Source organism: Rhinolophus sinicus, chromosome 2 (genome assembly GCF_057876585.1).
Source record: "Rhinolophus sinicus isolate RSI-liver-muscle chromosome 2, RSI-T2T, whole genome shotgun sequence".
Taxonomy (NCBI): domain Eukaryota; kingdom Metazoa; phylum Chordata; class Mammalia; order Chiroptera; family Rhinolophidae; genus Rhinolophus; species Rhinolophus sinicus.
In genome coordinates this window covers 153,071,622-153,093,652 of record NC_142502.1, presented here as the reverse complement: position 1 = coordinate 153,093,652, position 22,031 = coordinate 153,071,622, and the positions used below count along the sequence as shown (strand labels likewise).

Here is a 22,031-nt window from a genome sequence, read left to right as displayed (position 1 = left end):
ATGTTGATATGCTACCTGCCCCGGAAACGGTGGCGGGCGGCCCTAGCCGGCAGGGGCGGCGTTGCCGGGCTCTCCGGAAGGAGACGTGGCGGCGGTTGGGTCCCGGACTGCCTGGGCTTTAGTAGTCCCGCCGCCTCCTCCTCCTCCTCCCCCTCCTCTCCTCTGTGGGCAGAGGAGGTTGTGTCGGCGGCTGGAGAAATCGGCGGCGGAGGATGGAGGAAGGAGGCGGCGGCGCGCGAAGTCTGGTCCCAGGCGGACCGGTGTTATTGGTCCTCTGCGGCCTCCTAGAGGCGTCCGGCGTCGGCCGAGCGCTCCCCCAACTCAGCGATGACATCCCTTTCCGAGTCAACTGGCCCGGCACCGAGTTCTCTCTGGTCAGTGCCCTCGCGAAGCCCGTAGCCATCTCTCTTCTTCCCGGCACTAAGGGTTCGGCCTCTTCCCTCGGTGTTCTACGCTTTTTCCCCTCGAACCACCTCTACCGGCGCATGTCTCCTTCCCCAGTCCGAAACGTCATTTACCCCGCGTTCATTCATTCACACAGCAAGTGTTTATCGAACACATTAAGTGGATGTGCCTTCCATGCTAAGCACTGGGGATCCAGTGGTCACCTGCTCTCCCCTTTTTAAATCTGTCACGCTAGACCTTGGTTACCAACACTCCCACCCTGCGGAAGAAGCTTTCTTAGAACCACGTCAGGCGTACAGATTTGTCTCCTTGGAAAGTCAGCTGCAGCTCTTCCTCCACCAGCAGCCTTCTCTCCTTCAGTGTTACACACCTCCCTGCCCACACACTCCATGGATTGCACATATGAGCTTCATCTCTCATATTCGTTCTTTCTCTCTTACACGCACAGCTCTTGTCCCTTCATAGTTGTTTTTGAGAGGGCTGTTTTGCCTGTGAGATGTTAACGACGCTCTATGCAGAATATCCTTTACCGTTTTGAGGTCTGACGACTATTATTTAAGCCCCGGATCATGAGATTTTATGGTCAGTTTTCGTACAGTAAAGAACATTTATAACTTCGCAGTAACGAAAATTTGCAGTTTTTCTCTTTGAGGAGTCTACTGCTGAAGTCCTCCTATGCACTGAAGGCCAATAAAAATTTGCTCTTATGATACCGTATATTAAATCATTTATTTCAAATTGAAATACTGGGAAAGGCAAAACTTTTTTAAAAATTCTTACTCCAATTGCCTATAGTCATTCCACTTGGGAGATTATTTTAGTATATTGTTCTATCACTGTTTCATTGAAACATAAGTGATACCATCGTGTCAAAACAGGATTTACCAAGATAAAGGATGTCATCATTACCACAACAGCTTTCTATTTGCAAACGTTATTGTTAATATGTCACACCTGGTTTGTTTCTCCACCCTTCTGTTTTCAGTTCTCCCATTCTGGTAGTTCAAATTTATCTAAGTATGCAAATATTTCTCTGGGAAACCAGTTTATCTTTGGGTTAATGCCATGAAATACTGATAATATGTTGAAATATTTACATAAAAGTTGTTAAATATCACTTTAGAAAGCTTGGGGTGAGAATACTTTAAGCCAACCTCTGTTGTTGTTTCCAAAGAGCACACTTGGCATGAACATGGCAGATGTTTAAAGAATGTGGTCATTAAAATTTTTTACTCTTGCGCCTGTGTTTTTATTTTTAATTTTTAAAAAAGCATTTTGATATGTGGCCCTGTAAACTTACTGACCTATAAATGGATGACTGAAACTAGCCTTTTTAGAGGTTACTACCAAATTGTTCAGTTTTCTTTCTGGCCCTGGTGTTTGCTGGCTAAAAAGAGGTTATTATATACCAATCTTTCACACCCCTGTTAAATTTATCTTAAAATTTTGTTTTTAATTACTTTTCTTTGGCAATACAACATAATCTAAAATGAGCATATTGGAAGATTTGGGGAGAATTTTTTCTTTTTTTTAAGTTTGAGTTATTTTGAGAAAAATCGAGAGGCATTTTTCTATGAGTTGAAAGAAGGTCTGTGGCCCTAACGCAAAAGTAAGCCCCCAGAGTCATTATCATTAGTCTTTTGAATTTTTAAAAAAATATTTTTATAATCTTAAGGCTTCCCTTCCGTACTTTATGTAATTGAAGCTACAGACCTCCTCAGCTGGCACTGTCATTTTTTTTATGCGCCAGTTGTTTGGACATTTGTATATAACTAAGCAGCTGTTTTAACTAGGATGGGGGTCTTTATCTGTCTACCATGTAAAATTGGAAGGGTCTGGATTAGATCTGAATTTTTTTTAGCTTTAAAATTCTTTGTGCTTTAAATCACCTTCCCATTAAGATATGTTAAAACTACATAATCATTACAATTTTGCTTTCAAATTTACTTAGAAAAACTATTAAGCACCAAAAATTTGTGCATTTTTAAATGTTTAATTAATGATTATGATATTTTTTACTGATTTTTAGCATTCAATTTTGTTTTTATGTACATATTTTCCTTCTGAAATATCTTTGTCATTGAAGTGTTCAGTTATTCATTACAGAGTTTATGGATTTCACCAAAGTAAACCCACAACGTAAGTCTAATTTTCTCTACTTCTGTTATTAATAGAAGTGTATTCCCACTCAAAAACTTTCCCCAAACACTATGGTTGGTAAGAATGGTGACTAACTCCATGGTTTCAAGCATGTTGTATATGTTGACAACTTGTGCCGCTGAGTTTATTTTATAGCCTCTCCCAGGATAGTTTCGTCTCTCATCCTTTATCTTAATTCCTCCAGACTCATGGCAAACATTAGAAATTTATCCCCTGCCAAGATATTTTTAAAGTTCCTTAACCTTAAAGTACCACATACCCCCTTTGTTTAGTACCATTATATTAAAATCTGATTTTTATCAAATCACTAATATTACCCCTTAAGTAAGAACCTGTTTCACAAAATCAGAAGGAAGCATTTCAGTAGTAAGTACCTAGAGCAAAATAAATTTTAACTTAGAAAATCACAAAAGATTAAAAACGTTACTTTTTCCTAGTAATTTCTATTACAAAAAAGTAGGAAATTTTACTTTGTGATCTCAATAAGTGACTCCCTATTGCAGCAGAAAGTTTTCAGATAGAAAAATTCCTCCCTGGTCTGTTTTATTGACAAGAAAAGCAACCCTTCTTACACTAGTCAAAGAAATCTTTGCATCTTCACACAAGAATAGTGATGGTTTCTATTTCCTGTTACCAGTTACCTAGACCTTACAAACAATAGACAAAGAATGAGTTTCTTTATCATATAGACATAAACCCAAGAGTAGTTTTTATTACAAAAAAAAATTGTCTTCCTTTTCTGTATGGTGGTTCCAAACAGTTCTTTTTCCCATTGTTAGCATTGTGGTGAACATTTTAGTAAACAAGTTGATACTGCTGTAGGATTCAACTCTGAACTTGAGAGTTGCAGGTATCTCACAAATAGAGGGGAATACATTAAAGTGCTAGGATCTGCCCTCACTACGATACAGCAATGATTTTACAAGACTTCAGACCCTTCACTACTAAGTGAATGTGAGTCATGCTTGGCACAACTCACTATCATATAGTCTGAATATATCTGAAAAACACTGAAAGGCATAAATGTTTCAGGAACTTTTTGGCTCAACCAAATAAATGTTTCTAAGAATTCCTTTATCATAATTTTGATTCTGCAACTCTCACTTTCAAATCTTTTTGATTCCCCTCTTCACTTTTAATGGTCTTTTAAACAGGGATCCTTGACCATAATCCACGAGTCTGTAATCTTAAAAAAAAAATTTAAAAAAAGCAAAAGTTAACAAAAACTGATTCAGCTATGTTAAAACGGTTCAGAGCACACAATATGGAACCAGTCTACTTAGTTTGGTCTCTGGGCTGTGCTACTTAGTAGCTGTATTAGCTTGGACAAATTCTTTAAGCTCTGGACTTCAATTTCCTTCATTGTAAGATGGATAGAATGCTTGTTTTGAGAATTAATGAGTTAATAAATTTAAAGGACTAAAATGGCACTGTCGTTTAAAATGGTACTGTTGTTTAAAATAGTACTGTTGTTAGTTAATACAGCTAGTATTTACTGCAATTATTTGTTTTGTTTTACTGTCTTGGGAAAACTGCCCTAATTTGCGTTTGTGTTTAAAATGACATTGGTGTCAAGTAGTACTGGTTTTATTATGGTTAGGAGTTGTTTTGTTAAATTGAGACTAGAACAGAGTTACTTAATAAGAGTAGTACTTTCCTTGCCAGGGATAGCCAAATAGTATAGTGGTTTCATAGTACTGTAAGAAGAGAAGAGAGAATTGAATTATCACAGAACGCGTATACTGTAAAACCTCTGCCTTAGTAGTTAGTGATACATTTGCTGTCACAGAGCTGTCTTTTTAATTAAATATCAGTTATATTAAAATGTTCATTTTAATTACATTCATATTCGATTTGTGAATTTGTTTGGTTTCATACTGTAGAAAGCTTTAAGGATAGTTTTGCTGATATACACCAGGAGTCAGCAAACTATACCTTTGGGCTAGCCCACCACCTGTTTTTGTAAGTAAAATTTTTTCAGAATACCATTATTCCTATTCCTTTACATATTGCCTATGCATATATGGCATAGTTGAGTAGTTGCAACAGAGACCATATGGCCAACAAAGCCTAAAATATTTACTATCTGGCCCTTTACAGAAAAGGTTTGCGGACCCATGATACATGCTAAAATAAGTCAGCACAGAGGATCCATAGTGATTTTTCTTTTAAAAGTAATTTATCCATACATTATCCAAATATGAAAAATACTGTATTTTGTTCAAATGTCCCATCCAACAGAATTGAGAGTACTTTTGTAAATTGCTGTGGATTCTTTCATATAGTGGTAATTGTTAGGAATGATAAGTATTCAGTGATGGTATGTCCATGAACATTTATTGCCTCAATGTTTTTTAATCCATATTTTAACTTCAATCTGTTGCATTACTACGTTTTTCTTTATACTACAAACTTTGTTCATTTTTCTTCTGTTGTACTGTAACACCAGTATAAAGTTTGTCATCTTCATTTTGTCGTTAAAAAAATATGTAGAATCTTTTTCCTTTTCCTTTGGAAATACGAGATTTAAAAATCCTCTGTTGAAATGATGGATTAGTGACCTAGGATTGTGAATTATGCAGTGTAATACAATTTAACCAGAGAAAGTAATGTATATTTTTTATTCCATTTCTAGCCTACAGCTGGAGTTTTGTATAAAGAAGATAATTATGTCATCATGACAACTACACATAAAGAAAAATATAAGTGCATTCTTCCCCTTGTGACAGGTGGGGATGAGGTATGTTTTTATAAATATACCGATAGATAATCCCTATCACCAAAGATTGCAACCACATACTTTAAAATTGACAGGTTTCTCAATAATCCTGTATACCATAAAAATAGTAATCACTTCTTTATCCTAAATTTTTTTATTTTACAGTTCAACTTGGAAAAATAAGCAACCAATTTTTAATATTTTGAATGAAAATCTAATTCCATGCTTGCTTTCTTTTATATAAAGATTTGGAAATAATGTATAGTTGTTAAATGATATATGTGACATTTTTTGTAAAGAATTGCTAACAAATAAATCTATAGGTACCTTATGCTTCCTCACTACCTTAGTTCATGCCGGTTTCTTCCTCCTAAAATGCCCTAACTGCCTCTTATCCATCCTTTAAGGCAATGACTTCTTTCAAGATGAAAAAGGAGAGGCAGCATGGTAAAATGCAAAGGACACCAGCCTAGGAGCCAGGAGGCTGAGGTATAGGCTATAGTTAGCTACGGAACCTGGAACAAATTTGAAATTCAGTTCCTCCACTTAATAAATTAATGAGCTAATTACATAATATTTTCATGATATATAAAGTGGAAATATTAAACTCAGTGGATGTTTTCTTAGGTTTTGTTCAGATTTGAACTCTGTGAAGACAGATATCTGTTTCATTTTGTTTTAAACCTCTTTAAGACAATACACAAAATTATACACATATGGCATTCAAGTCTGAAATTCTAAAAATACATAAAAAAACTAAGTCCTTAAAATTTTCCAATATAGTCTACAACATTCCACTATTCTCAGGCTTTCATAGCTAAAATGTTTGGATGCAAGCATTTAAAAATTCTGAAATAGGTTTATAAGAATTGTTCAGAAAACTGATACTCAGAAAACTTTTCTTAAGAAAGAATGGAAGATTATTCTATGGCTCCGTATTTTATCCTTCAGTTCTTTTGAAAGAAGTGGTGTACCATAGGATATTATTAAAGGTTTTGACTTTTTTCCCTCTTTTATTTCCAAGCATTTGTGATGTGACCATGAATTAATACTCAAACAGCAGATTTGGGTGAAGTTCTAGAATAATTGTAAGTATTAAACTCTAGTTCTTTCATAGGAAGAAGAAAAGGATTATAAAGGCCCTAATCCAAGAGAGCTATTGGAGCCACTATTTAAACAAAGCAGTTGTTCCTACAGAGTATGTATTTTATGTTCACTTGGTAACTAGAAAATAAATTTCCAGCAGCCAATAGACTCTTGAAAATAATTCTACATTTCTTTTTACTTTCTTATGATGTATCAAATTTTTACTTGTAAATCTAAGCTATTAGTACTATTTTGTTCGTTTAAATTCCTGTATACTATATGCAGCAAACACCCAATACCAGTATCAAGTAATAACCACTTACCAAACTGCTTTGAATGTTTTTCAGATCGAAAGCAATTTTCCTTATATACAATTTTAATCAAAAATGGTAATTATTATTATTTAAGCTATATATAAAATGATCCCTAAGCCAGGTAGTTATTACAGACCCCAGGTGTATTCTAGACTTATTTCCTTCACAGAATGTTCAAATACAGCTAATTACCGAAAACAATGAATAGGCTTCAGAAATTTAATAAGTTTCTGAGACATAATAGTAAGTTTCATTTAATGGAAGCTTACTCTAATTCTTGGTGGAAATTATCCAACTACTTAAAATACCAAAAAGTAATTCAACTGATTATGTGGCTTTTGTATATTAAATACATCCATCTTTCTTAGATTGAGTCTTATTGGACTTATGAAGTATGTCACGGAAAACACATTCGACAGTACCATGAAGAGAAAGAAAGTGGTCAAGTATGTTTTTTCTTCAAAATATGAAGTATGGAATGTTATACAATGAGAACTTTAGTAGTAATGAGATTGATGGTTTTAAATTTGTATTCTTGAAAAATGTATTTGAAAAATATTTAACTATATTTTTATTTTATTTTTAAATGTAGAAAGTAAATATTCATGAGTACTACCTTGGGAATATGTTGGCTAAGAACCTTCTGTCTGAAAAAGGTATGTTTCTATAGTGATTTGATAGTAATACTGGAATTTGATTTAAAGTAAATGTTCAAATTGGAATTTAAAGATCTTATTGGAGACTGAATTTTAAATAAACACTAAAATTTCTGAATAATTCCTTAGAAAGCTTTTTCAAAGAGATCTTTTTGTTATTTTCTGCTTTAACAAACATGCTTTTTTTCTACCTATTAATTTTTTAAAAATCTGATAAAATATACATGTTAGTGTCATGTTTATATAGTGTTAGTCTTGCTTGGTTTAAGCAAAGTTCTTATATATGGAAATAGACATGTAGATGTATCCCTCAAATTGTGAAATATTTTATTAATCTATTATTCAAATTGGTCAACTAAATTAAGATTAAACTCTTCACTGTGATTAAAAAACTTCAAAAGAATACTATTGTGGCCGGTTTTTATGTGTCAAATAGAGTATTTGCTAGGTAAAGTTTAAATATGACTGTCCTTTCAAACAAAACTGTTTCAAGGAAACTAGCTAAGAGTAGTAAGATAAAAAGCATATGTATATTTTGGGTCTTATTTAGAAAGAAGTTTAAGATTACAAAGTTGATTGAAAACTTAATCATTTGTATTTTGTATGTCAGTGGTCATTCGTTACACTTACCTTACTCTATATTATTTCACAGAACAAGAAACAGAAGAAAAGGAAAAATCAAAAGAGGCAAGTGACAAATGTTGATTTTCACTCTTAATATCTATTAGTGAGGCATGAATTTATACAACTTAATTGACAGAATATAGCCATATGTTCTTTACCTATCAAATACTGTAAAATATTGGGTCAAAGAAAATTTGCAATATGTTAGGTTTTCCTGAGAAAAGTTACAGTAGGATACGTTTGTTTATTTTTAAGATCATATAAAAAATAAACACATTTACCACAGACATGTCTAGAAAAGTTTCTGTAATAACATTATATCATCTCTGTTCTTAGCAGTGGTTCCCTCTGTTTAACAGTGGAGACAATTACAGTAAGAGCTTTTGCATTTTTTCTGTTGTTTGGTCCCTCTCTCTGATGGGTAAAACAGATAAACTATACACGTAAATAACAAGCTGCCAGACTACAAGCATCGTCTTTGCAAGCAGGGACCGTTTTTGATCTCTTTACCCCGCAGTGCAAAGTGCCAGGCATAACACAGGCACTTCATAAATGTTTACTGAATGTGAATGCATAATGATGACTGAATAGGATTGTTTAAAAAGAATGATTCCATAGGTTGCCTAACCACAATTTTTAAATGCCCCTGTAGTTCATGGAATGCTTTCTGAATCTTAAGAATTTTCACAGTGAAATAACATATTGATAGAGGATATTACTCTAAATGGTTTCATATCAGAATGCTACTTTTATTAGAAGTAAAGTGAAATGGCAAAAGGCCTTAAAATTACTTCAAAGGGATGCCTATAACTTGAAAGGGGGTTTTGGGGAGAATTGATAAGCTAAGCAGAGACACACATAGGGTTGCTATTTTGAAAGATTTTAATTTTACAGGCACCTTTGAGATAAAATATTTAATGTGGCTCTGGAGGATAGCAAGATGAAATTCAAAGTGTAAAATGACAAAGAGGAAGAAAAGAGTAAAGGAAGAAATTAACATTTACTGAGCCCCGATTTGTAAGCCAAGTATTGTGCCAGGCATGTAACAAAAGGTAACACTTAATTTTCCCCACAACCTTAGACTACATATTATTAGTCTTTTACAAATGACAAAAACTGAAATTTGGTCAAAGTTACAAAGCTGGTAAATTCAAAGCTTAGATTTGAACCCAGGACTTTTCATTCCAGATAGTAGCATGAATTTCTTATAGCATATAAGAAATCTCAAAATGTTTTTCCCTAGAAACACTTATTTATTGCCTATTTTGGACATGGCACTGACAGGTTACCAAAGTGATACAAGATGAGCTCCCTGCCTCCGAAGAACTTGCTTGAAGATTTTAGTAATGAGATCTTTTTAAACCCCTCATATGAGATTTTGCTTGTGTTTATGTAGCTAAAAATATGGGAGCTAACTCCTTAATAATCCTCATTTTCTGAGGTGATCTTTATTCCCCCATTCCATTAAAATTTCTCCATTTGTCTTTTGCTGGCTTTGTACAGATTTATATAGGAGTTTATATGCTGAAAAATATGTCTGTTAATATTATTAATAGGGAAGAAGAGGAGCAGAATGATGAACCTGTACAATATTTAGATCCCTGTTTAGAAGATAGTGTTTTATTATATAGCCCACATTTTGACAAATCAAACTTCAAACCTCTAGAATCTAAACTCTACCACAGCCATTCACTGAGAGTTTAGAAAGCTCTGACCAGCCCACTATAAGTTCCTGTATTTTATCTTAGTCTCTTTTTTTAGAACTATTAAAAATAATTCATATTAATTATGATATAATTATATTATATCCTTTATATAAATGCACATTTACTTAACATCTTTATTTTAGCACTAAGTAAAAATTTCTTTTTTGCTATATTAAACTAGCTCTCAAAATACGTATTTGCTCATATAAGAATTTATGAATCAAAAGAAAATTAAAGGGAGAATCAAAAGAATATTAGAGGGAGAAAATATAGAAATGTTACCTTTGTAAATGTTGGTTTATAAACAAAATACAGTTTTCTTCCTTTCAGAATAAGAACTTCTTCCATCCTTACTTCTACCCCCATTTCTAATGAAAAGTCTGTCTTATACTCTTTTTTTAAGATTCCTACTAAAAATATCGAAGGTCAGATGACACCCTACTATCCTGTGGGAATGGGAAATGGTACACCTTGTAGTTTGAAACAGAACCGGCCCAGATCCAGTACTGTGATGTACATATGCCATCCTGAATCTAAGCATGAAATTCTTTCAGTAGCTGAAGTTACAACTTGTGAATATGAAGTTGTCATTTTGACACCACTCTTGTGCAATCATCCTAAATATAGGTAGGATGTGGATTTAATGTTTTAAACATGAAGTGCACGTGCCATAAAGTGCTATATGCTTAGCTTTAATGCTTTGTTCTTACTGAACAGATTCAGAGCCTCTCCTGTGAATGACATCTTTTGCCAGTCACTGCCAGGATCACCATTTAAACCCCTCACCCTGAGACAGTTGGAACAGCAGGAAGAAATTCTGAGGGTGCCTTTTAGGAGAAATAAAGAGGTATGAAAATTATCTAACAATATTTTCTCATTGTTCCCTTTTCCAGATTTTAGAGTATATATCAACATTTCAATGATTTCTATAGTATAGTAGTAGTAATTTATTTTCCTGACTCAAACTTTTCAATTCCAGTTCTTTTTATTGATTTTATTATTTTCCTTATTCTAGTATGTCTCAGAAACTACTTTAACATTCTCTGATACTTATGATTTTGTAATATTTTAAAGTTTGACATCCTGTTCATCCTAGTTAAGTTTAATTTTTAATTAGTTGACTGGACTTCCCAGCTAAGCAAGCCCGTTGAAAAAATAGACTACAACCCATCTCAGCAATCTTTTGGTTCCAATTTGCTAGACATATGCATTACTACTTCTTAGTACCATAAAACACTGAATATGTGAAGCTTGAACTTTTTCTCCTCCCTTTACTTCAGGTCATTCTCTCTAGTCTTCTCTGGTTCTCTTTTTTCTGCGTCCTAGTTTTTCCTCTACTTCCTGTCCCTTAAAATGTTGAAGTTCCCACAGTTCTATCCATACTTGCCTTCTCTTTTATTATACAGTCTCCTTACATAAGCTCACTTATGCCCATTCTTTCAACTTTCACTTATATGCCCATGAGTTCCAAATATACATCTTCAATGCTGACCTTTTTCCTGAACTCAAACCACAGTCACAATAATTAATATGTATTGAGTCTTAACAGCTATTACCTAATCCTCACAACAACCTACAAGATTCACTGTTATTATCCTCTTCACAGTTTAGGGAATTGAGCTTCAAGGGAGGAAAGTAACAAGGGATGGATTACAGATTAGAATCAAAGCAGTCTGTTTCTAGAGCCTGTCCTCTTAACCACTTCTCTATGCTGCTTCTCCTCTTTGATACGCTATCTTCTCTTTCACACTGACCGTTTTCTTCTCTATTGTTTTTAAAGCCCTGTACCCCCTACCCAATTGTCAAGTCACAAACTAAAGTCATTTTTTTTACCTATCTCTTAATTCATCTCTAACTTTATTCATTAACTAAGACTTATCACTGTTATCTTCTAAATGCTTTCAAATCTGTCCTGTCATTAATTCAGGACCTCATCATCGCCTAGGAACAGAAACTAGTCTCCTCATGTATTCCCACACAGCTGATGAAATGCTGTTTCTGAAATGAACATCTGAGTATGTATTTAGCCTTTTGGTGGTAAACATGATCTATACCTCAGGATAAAATAGATGATCGTACAATGATTTTATCAAAGGGGGATACAAGCCCTTTTGTGACCTGGCTTCAGCCTCATCTCACATCACCATCCCCTTTATCCCAGCTATTTTCGACAACTTAGAGTTTCCTAAAAGTACCACATTCCTTCCAGCCTCCTTACCTTTGGATATACTGTTTCCCTCTTCTTCTATTGCCTTCTCTCCTTCCTCCCCTGCACCTGATGAACTTCTGCTGCTTCTGCTTTAAAACTAAGGGTAAGACACAAAATCTGACAAGTAGCAAAGTACTTAATAAGACTAGTGAGACAAAATTTATGAAATAGAAATTATCCCTGTATGTTTAGAATGGCCACCATACCCCTGACTGGTAGGTGGAACTAATATTCTTCTAGAGCTTTCTCTATACTATGAAGTGTTACAAAATTCATTTTTTAAAAACAGATTAAAAATGAGTGGACAACTTTTATTTTCCAAATTTTCTGCAGTTTAAAACTAGTAATTTAAGTCATAACTGAAAAAATTAGTGTGGCAAAGAAACCCTTCAACATATATATATTTAATTTTAGGAAGATTTGCAATCAACTAAAGAAGAGAGATTTCCAGCAATCCACAAACCCATTGCTGTTGGTTCTCAGCCGGTGCTCACTGTTGGAACAACCCACATATCCAAGTTGACAGATGACCAACTCATAAAAGAGTTCCTCAGTGGTTCTTACTGCTTTCACGGGGTGAGAAGTGAACCTTTGGTTTATCTTACAGCTTTCATAGTGTGTTAGTCAAGAGGCATTAGCCGCACTGCAAAAGGTTTTGATCTATCAAGAAATGGCAGGATTCTGGAAGCCTTCCAATGCACATTTTCTCTCTGCATCTCACTATAATTTAATCTATAGCCATTATGTTCTCTTTACTCACAAGCTAAAACTTGGCGTTTATTTGACAGATGTGATTCTGGTTGATTGCTGGGCTGGGCATCAGTGACTGTGTAGCCTACATTTTGGTTATGTAGCAATCACATTTAAAACTTGAGTTATCAAGGCTGTATAGCAGTTATTCTTGGTATTTGTCCTTTTTTATTTTTTATTTCTCAGTAATTTTAAATTTTCAACCATATTATTGCTATTACAGGTTTTTAAAATTATATGTATTTCTATGGCTGTCATGTGGCAATATTGAGACAGGCCCCATTCCCCCTTTCTCTGTACGTAACTGGATCCATTTTCTTTCCAATAGGGTGTTGGTTGGTGGAAGTACGAATTCTGCTATGGCAAACACGTACATCAATACCATGAGGTATAGAACAGCATTTATATCATTCTACCACTAGATGGACTAAAGTTTTAAAAATCTTTTGTGGAAAAAGGGGGGGGGGGGTTGGTGTTACTTTTAGTTATGAAATGATTTTAATATGGAAATACTCATTAAACTGTCTAAATTCTGCAAAATGGAAAACTTGGTGCTAAGTCAGTCATCTTAAAATAACATTGTTTATTAACTGCTCAGATTCTTGTATTACTATGAGCCTGGAGGAATAATAAGCTAGTGTGACTAACCTCTTTAGCTTTGACCAAGAAATTAGTCATTGTTGTAATTCATCTTTATCTTTTTTTGTTCCAATCCAGCTTTACCTTTAAGCATCCCTGCCACCTTTCCTCTCCTCACGAGCTGCTGGTTGCTAACATCCAAAATCATACTAATTTATTCTCTGATAAGCTCTGCACTTGGGACCCTAAACTAAGCACCAGATCTGCCTTTCCACATTCAAAAATTCATTAAGCTGATCTGCCAAATTAACAGCTCACTCTTGTGGTCTCCACCTTTAACACTATTGGGAGAACTCCTAAACTGAGTGTTTGTCCTTTAGCTGGGGTTGTTCTAATACTAGTTTCTATAAATAAAGAGGAAATCAGTGTTTGTTTTGTTTTGTATTTCTATCCCCTCCCCTCCTTTGGCAACCATCAGCTTGTTCTCTATATCTATGGGTGTTTTTGTTTTGTTTTGTTTGTTCGTTTATTTTATTTTTTTAGATTCCACATGTAAGTCAGATCATGAGGTACTTGTCTTTCTCTGACTTATTTCACTTAGCGTAATATCCTTTAGGTCCATCCATGTTATCACAAATGGCAAGATTTCATTCTTTTTTTATTTCTAAAAAATTGTATTATTCAGCTGTAAGTCATCTTTAAAGTAAGAAAGTGAATGGTAATAATACATGATTGCTGGAGTTAGTAAAATAGGGTAAATGCAGCAAGTTTCTCAGCCAAAAGAAAGTACTATATCATCTTAAGTTTAAAATAAGTTTTAAGATTGTGTAATCTTAACACATTGACCTTTTATTCTTCATTTTATTTATAATTTCATAAATGAGATAGCATATTCTCCCACACTTGAGCCAAGCTGCTTAAATTCTGAAATTCAACCCCCAATAATTTTGTCATAGTTGCACTTTATTTGGTAAGGTAAACTACTAGACATTGAAGACAAATAATAAATGTTGACCTGGCTACTTTAAAAGATTCTTTTTATTTCTAAAGAGAAATAATAACTAATAATTAGAAAGTACTGTATTTGTCCTCTTGAGATGTGTTGAGCCAACCTGAAATTCCAAGATCATACCAGGAAAGTTCATCAACTCATCTTCCACATTTAAATCATTCCAAATTTATGAGGCATCTATAAACTAGGACATTTTTTTCTTCACTTAAAATTGAGTTCAATTTCACTATTCTTTCCATTTATTTTTGCTGCTTTGTAGATGTTTTATTTATTTTTAATAACATCTATTAATACAGAAAAATGATAAAGTACAGTATTCTCTAACTACAGCCCAGATAATACCTAGTGGCTTTTTTTAATTAAAGGAATATATGCCAGAAATTCAGAATGAAAGTAAAATTCTCCTCCACCATTGTTCCATTTCCCAAAAGTAACTGCTGTTAACTTCTTCTCAGTTAACCCTGCACAAGAAAAAAAAAAGATGCATATATGTAAATGGTGTAACCTTTTTATTTGTGCAGAAGAGACTGGTGCACTGCTCTGCACTTGTTCTTTTCATTTAGTAGCTTAGAGATCTTTCTTGTCAGCAACAGCTGGTCTCATTCTTTTCAGCAGGTAGAGAGGGTTATATCTATACCCACAATGTACTTAGCCAGACCTCCACTGATAGACCTTAAAGTTCTTTCCAGTTTTGCGGTGATGGCATTTTAGTGAGCATTTTAAATAGTTCTGTTAGTGAACTTTGCCAGTATATTCATAGGGCACATTTCTAGCAATGTACTTGCTAGATCAAGGTATATGCCTACTGAACAATTGCCTTCCAAAGGATGAGACCAGTTTACATTCCCATTAACAGTGGCTGTTTTCCCATATACTTGGCCAGCACCAGGTTTTTATCAACCTTATTTTGGCCAGGGGCATATAATCTAGAACTTTTTGAGGGATTCTGCTAGGAGCTTTTGGAGATATAAATATAACAGTTGCTAACAAATATAGTGCTCACTGTATACCAAGCACTGTTCTAAGTATTTCACACATATTAACTCATTTAATGCTCATAACAGCCCTTAGAGGTGAGTATTGTTATTCCAAAATGAGGAAAACAAAAGCAAAGATTTAGTAACTTGCCTAAGACCATATAGGAAGTAAATAGTGAAACTAGAATTCAAACTCCGGCAGTCTTGCTCCATATCCAACTTCTTAATCCATGTCTGTCTAGGAATTTACAGACTAGTTGCTAAAATAATGTTTAATGGCTCTCTTCCACTAGGCAATAAGCTTCACTAGGGCAGTGGCCATGCCCAGTTCATTAGCCACTGTAAGGGTTTTTAATTCTACTAATCAAATGTGCATTAGTGCCCAGCACAGTGCTTGGCACAAAATATGCTGAAGGAAAGGAAGACAGGAAGGAAGGGGATGAGAGGAAGGGAAAGGAAGGAGAGAGAATGAAGTCTACATATAAGACAGCATATAGTCAGTGTTTAAAAAAAATAATAAAAGCAGAATGGGGAAGGGAGTTTCTGAACACTGTTGATGCAGAAATGAGTGTCAAATGAGTAGTGTGAAGAGGAGTATAATTCGAAGGTTTGCATTTCAAAGAGAAGAAATAGGCTCAGTGTGGCTGCAGGGTAAGAGATAGAAGCCAAAGATTTAATTAAGAATCGCAGTAGTATGTGGTGTATCATCTAGGTTGGGGATGAGATGTTGGCAGCGGAAATGTAGAGGAAGAGTCTGAAGCAGAGAACATATCCAGGAAATAAAACTGACAGGACTGACAGATATGTAGGAGAAGAAGAGAATAGAATAGTCAAAAATAACTACATCTGGAGTTAGTCTGACTAGAAAGTTCTTTCGTTTTTCAGAGAAACAGGGAAAAAGAAGATAATGAGCTCACATTTCTACTTGTTGAGTTTGTCTAAAATATTACCTGTAAACAGAGATATCCCCTGTGCAGATGAAGATAAGGACTAAAGCTTATAGGCCATCAGCATAAAAGTCGACTTGGCGATGTCAAGTATGCATTATCACAAGTATTTTTCTATATATTAGGACAAGGATAGTGGGAAAACTTCTGTGGTTGTGGGAACTTGGAACCAAGAAGAGCATATTGAATGGGCCAAGAAGAATACTGCTAGAGCCTATCACCTTCAAGACGATGGTACCCAGACAGTTAGGTAAAGATTAACTTCACTTGCCTTTGGATCTGATTAGTAGAATGTTTAAAACTCAGAATATTGAAAAACATAAATTGTAAACACTTACGTAAAATCCCTGGTCAGTTTTCTTCAGGGATATCCCTTAGCTTAGTTTTCTTTTCATGGTGATACAATATAGTGTAATAGTTAAGAGCACAGCCACTGCAGTCCACTGCCCTGGATTCAAATGCTGGCTTTTCACTTACCACCTTGGGCAATTTACATAACCTTCTTAAGCCTGGCTTTTCTTATCTAGCAGTATTTGCCTAGTAGGATTGTGGTGACATTTAAATGAGGTGATTCAAGTAAAGCACAGTGCCTTCAGCATGGCAATACAGCATGCAGTCAACTTGGCTGGCTGCCACCTTTAACTGGTGGCGGTAAGTAATGAGAGGTAGTAGGTCTCAGGCTGTTGTAAAGTATTGCTCTCTTTTATGTGTCATCTTCAGCTCTTTAAATTTAGTGCTATTTAAATATACTCTAACATTTTGCTTTGTTATTTAACCTTTGTGAGGTAATGGTGGAAAATAGTTAAACAGTGGCTTTTTAAAAACCTACCTCATCTCTTTTGAGTTTTCCGTGTATAGGTATACCTTGTTATAGCTAAAGTAAATCAATCTCTTATTTCCCAAGAATAACTAAACTTTAGCTTTTCTAGTAGTCTGTTGCCCAGTGAATTTTAAGTTACTCATTTTTCCACCTTTTTGGGTGCTATTTTTGTCCTTCCTAGTACAGATGTTATTGAGAGACTGTTTTCAGAATGTGCTGATTTCTTGGGCTAACCAAAATCAAAGTCAGCAAAATTAAGAGATAGGCATTTAAGTATTAGAATAATTAGAATACACTAAACAGAAATATTTTTCTTATGTTTGTACATGTTTCATGTGAAAATAGCTCATGCAACAAATACTGAAGCACAGGAATGTAAGGCTAGCAGAATTAAAGCATTTGTTTGGACCGTGCTCACTTGGAATTTGTAGCTTTGGCTAAGGCTTTACTTTTGTACCCCGGCACTACAGTATTTTAGTGGATGGAATGGGATGGAGGATGGGAAGAAGGGAAGTGTTCCACAAAGCAAACAATATACAGGCCTGGAGAAATGGTTAACTTTATAGAATCTGAAAGACCTTTGTGACATAGCCCTAAAAATATGTATTTTTAAAGAATATTTTATAGTCAGATTTTTTTAACTAATGTAAAACTGATCCTCTAACCATCTTTTCACCCTACCCATCACAATTAGTCTGAATTAGTGAATTTTGGTTTAATAAAGCTTGTGTGTTTTTCTCATTCAGGATGGTGTCACATTTTTATGGGAATGGAGATATTTGTGATATAACTGACAAACCAAGACAGGTGACTGTAAAACTAAAGTAAGTTGGACCATCACATCATGCTTTATACCTTCTCTTTCTCTTTAATCTGTTTCCTGTGGGCAAAAGTGTTTATAAATATAAAATGTAATTGTGAATAATTGTATTTATCCATAATTATTTATGAATTAATGTATGTGTTGTCATAAGATTATTCTTTTACTCTAAGATATTAAAATTAATTTCAATAATATAAGTTATTTATAAGTTATAATTATTAAATTGTCATAAATAATGGAATTCAATTTATTATATTATACAGGACTACTTATATGGAATTTTTATAGCTTAAGAAGAAAACAATTAAAAATAAATTTTTATGGTTTGGGCAGCAATTTAAAGTGTTATCTGTTTTAGGTGCAAAGAATCAGAGTCTCCTCATGCTGTTACTGTATATATGCTAGAGCCTCATTCCTGTCAGTATATCCTTGGGGTAAGTAGAAAAATAATACTCAGGAATTCAGTTTGGGACCATGTTTTAATTTTTAGCATTAAATCTAGAAAGCCCTTCAGTAGTCTCCAAAATTTAATATAGTCCCCATAGTACTACTTCTATAAAACCTGATAGATACCTTTTTAATTGAAGTCTAGTGTATATAAAATTAAATGCAAAGATCTTAAGTATTGAATTTGACGGGTTTTGACAATTTTATGTACCCATGTAACTCTCACCTAAAACAAGGTATATATCACTGCAGAAAATTTTCTTATACCCTTTTCCTGTCAATACTCCTCAATTCCCAAAGATATCTTTTCTTATTTCTGACACCATAGATGAGGTTTGCCTCTTTTTTTATTTGATAGGAATGGAATTATATAGCATATAATTTTTTATGCCTGGCCTCTAACTCAGCATGTCTCTCAGAGCCAGTCATGTTATTGCTTTTATCAGTACTTCATTCTCTTTTTATACTGAATAAGTATTCTTTTGTATAAATATACCACATTTGCTTATCTGTCTTCTATAGATGGGCATTTGGGTTCTTTCTCGTTTTGCTATGAACATTTCTCTTTACATGTGTTTTTGTGGTCATAAGTTTTCATTTCTTTTGGGTAAGTACCTAGGAATGGAATTGCTGAATCATAGATTAGGTATGTTTCACTTTTACCAAACTGTTCTCCAAGTAGTTGTACCATTTTACACTTCTGTCAGCATATATGAGAGATCAGTTGTTTCACATCCTCACCAACATTTGGTATTGTCAGTCTTTGTATTTTAGCCATTTTAGTGGTTTTGTTCGCCACATGAAAAATGGTTTTGAGCACCTTTTCATGTGATTATTCATTCATATATCCTATTTTGTGAAGTGTCTAGCCAAGAAAAAATTATTCTGACTTATTAAAACAGTAAGGAAGACTTTATTCAGGACTAGTGTAATAGATGTCAAGACTCACAGTAGGGGAGAGAAATCCAGCTCAACTCCAAATACAGCAAAGTCAGCTGGGGGTGTATAGCCAACAAGCAGAAGTGGGGAGGAAGAGGTTGGCCAATGAATGAAAAATTACTAAGAGGAGACATCAAGGGTATTCTTGTTAAACTGATTTACAGGATTATTGCTGAAGGCAAGCCAGGACGATCAGATATCAAAGGTGAGAGATGAGGAATTTGATCAGATCTGGAGAGTGATTAGATATTGAGCATGAGGGATACTCCCTAACTGATTATCAGAATTTTTTGCTACAGCTGAACTCAGCAGGCACAAGATAGGGCCAAAGGACCAAAAGAGGCCTCATCAAAAAGTGGGCTCAGGGGAGCCTGACTGTGGTTTGGCCAAGGAAAGAATCTTTGTTGGTCTTTTACCTATTTTTATTTTTGTTGTTTCTCTTATTATTTATTCCAAAGAATTAAAATATATTCTTGATATGAGTTCTTTGTATTTATACTGCATATTTTTTCCCCAATATGCGGTTTGCCTCTTCATTTTATTAATGTCTTTTCATGAGGAAAAGTTTATTTGATGAAGTTCATTTTCTCAATATTTTTCCTTTTATTGCCAATGCTTTCTTTGTTCTAAGAAAAAAAAAATTTTTTAATTAACATATATTTGAGTGACAATTGTTAGTCAAGTTACATAGATTTCAGGTTTACAATTCTGTAATACATTGATACCTCACATTATGTGTTCACCACCCAGGGTCAGTTCTCCTTCCAGCACCATGTATTTGTGTTCTAAGAAATTTTGCCACTCCAAAGTCACAAAGATATTATATTTTCTTCTAGAAACTGTATGGGTCTACCTTTGATTACATGATGCTTACAAGTGATTTTCTTTGTATTTATCCTGGTTGAAGTTCACTGAGCTCGTTGGATTTGTGGGTCGATATAATTCGTCAATTTTGGAAAAATTTTGGACATTATCACCTCAAAGATTTCTTCTGCCCCACTCTTTTTCTATTTCTGGGACTCCAATTAAATGTGTTAGTTTGAAGTTCTCCCCAAATCTCAGATACTTTTATTCTCAGTTTTTTTCCTTCTTTGTTTCTACGTGGGTCATTTCTGTTGAACTGTCCTCAAGTTCATTGATTCTTTCCTCTGCTGTGTCCCATCAGATCTTTGAATGAATTTATTTTTGATATATTCATTTCTGACATTTCCATTTAGTTTTTTACAGTTTCCTTTTCTCTACTAACATTCCCCATCTATTCATACATGTGTATCTTTTGCATTATGTCCGCCACCATGTTTATTATAATTATCTTAACATCTAATAATTTGAACACCTGGCCCATCTTTGGGTTACATTTTTCTTTGCCTTTTTGTTGAATTGTGCACTGATTACTTTGCCATAATCTTTTTTTTTTTTTTTTATGTATAAAACCTAGCTATATATTCCTTTTGTTCTTTATTCCTTTTCTCTCTCATCTCTTTTACTTGGCGGTAATAATACCTTCTCTACCTATCTGGTGTTTTGTATCATTGACTAAAAATTGTTTTTGTTTTTTTTTCCGAAAAGCTCAATTTGTAGAAATAATATTGGGCTCATATATCTTACAAATTAATATACATGTATTCATTCAGCCAAATAGTACTAAATAAAGTATTCAGCTTAGCAACTTTCTAATGTTTTTATTGTTGTTCTTTAGGTTGAATCTCCAGTGATCTGTAAAATCTTAGATACAGCAGATGAAAATGGACTTCTTTCTCTCCCCAACTAAAGGATAATAAAGTTTGGGGAAAGAAAAGATCGTTGAAAGTCTTGATGAATTCTGTCTGATCCTGTGTCTCATTATAGAGTTCTCAGCCATTGGACCTCATCTAAACGATCACATAAAAGGACTCTCAACCACTTTGTGAATATGTATGTATATATAAGAGATTATTGATAAACTTTTAAGGCAGGCATTTGTCTCACTTTTTTCATTTTTGTTATGTTTTATGAACTGATTGTTTTTCTTTGCTTGGATAATGTGATTCCAAAATAAATCTCATCCAAGCAGTTTAGAGTCCAGCCTAATGAAATGTCATAATTGTTGTACCTACTGAAAGTTTTTAAATAATAGATTTATTATGTAAATTATAGTATCTATAACTATCTAATGAAGTAAAAGATAATGAAAAAAGAAATTGATAAGAGGTTGTTTAAATGGGAGACCATGTAAAATATGTATTCTAGTGCCTGAAAGCCTTTCAACACATTTTTTATTTGCAATTGCTCTCTACCAGGTATTAAACTATAAACTGGGCGCACAGTAGAGCCTCACATACAAATTTTCCTTACTTCTGTTAATCTCAAGAAACTCTTATTTGTAATAGGTTGTTTCTCTCTCAGAACTTTTATCTGTTTGTTTCTCCTTGCTATGAGTGTGTTTTCCCTCAAAGTATGTACCTGGTATAGACAGTCAGTGATTCTTCTCTTTCAACTTAGAATGATTTACTCTAACAACATACTGTGCTGGCGATCCTTTGTGCTTGCCTACTGTGTACTACAGATTTTAGTTCTGGACAGTTTTACAGCACAATATTTATTTTAAAGTGAATAAAATGTCCACAATCAGTGTTGTCATGTAGTCAGTGGCAGATTATTTACTTCCTCTATTTTTCCCATTACCCTGTGGCACACAAATTTTTCCTGTTGTATTATAGACATACATATCTAAATAAGGACAGAAAAATGCCCATAAAATACTTTCCCTCCTTTTCAGTAGTTCTGGACAGAGATATTTTAGTTTGAGAAAAGGTTAATACAATTGACAATTGGAGGGCTATTTGTAGATTTTAGTAAGAAACAGCACATATAGAAAG

The 22,031-nt window shown here is 34.2% G+C and overlaps 1 protein-coding gene across 1 annotated transcript; it reads left to right on the top strand.

Annotated features, from left to right (window-relative positions):
• The first annotated feature begins 24 nt into the window (after positions 1 to 24).
• ERLEC1 (endoplasmic reticulum lectin 1) lies at positions 25 to 21,796 on the top strand. The gene is made up of 14 exons (XM_019719459.3): positions 25 to 374; positions 5,201 to 5,305; positions 6,402 to 6,482; positions 7,053 to 7,130; positions 7,277 to 7,340; positions 7,993 to 8,027; positions 10,074 to 10,297; positions 10,388 to 10,517; positions 12,294 to 12,455; positions 12,958 to 13,017; positions 16,270 to 16,394; positions 17,711 to 17,788; positions 18,146 to 18,221; positions 20,873 to 21,796. The coding sequence occupies exons 1-14, from the start codon at positions 213 to 215 to the stop codon at positions 20,942 to 20,944; spliced, it is 1,452 nt and encodes a 483-aa protein (XP_019575018.3). The 5' UTR covers positions 25 to 212; the 3' UTR covers positions 20,945 to 21,796.
• The last annotated feature ends 235 nt before the right edge of the window (positions 21,797 to 22,031 follow it).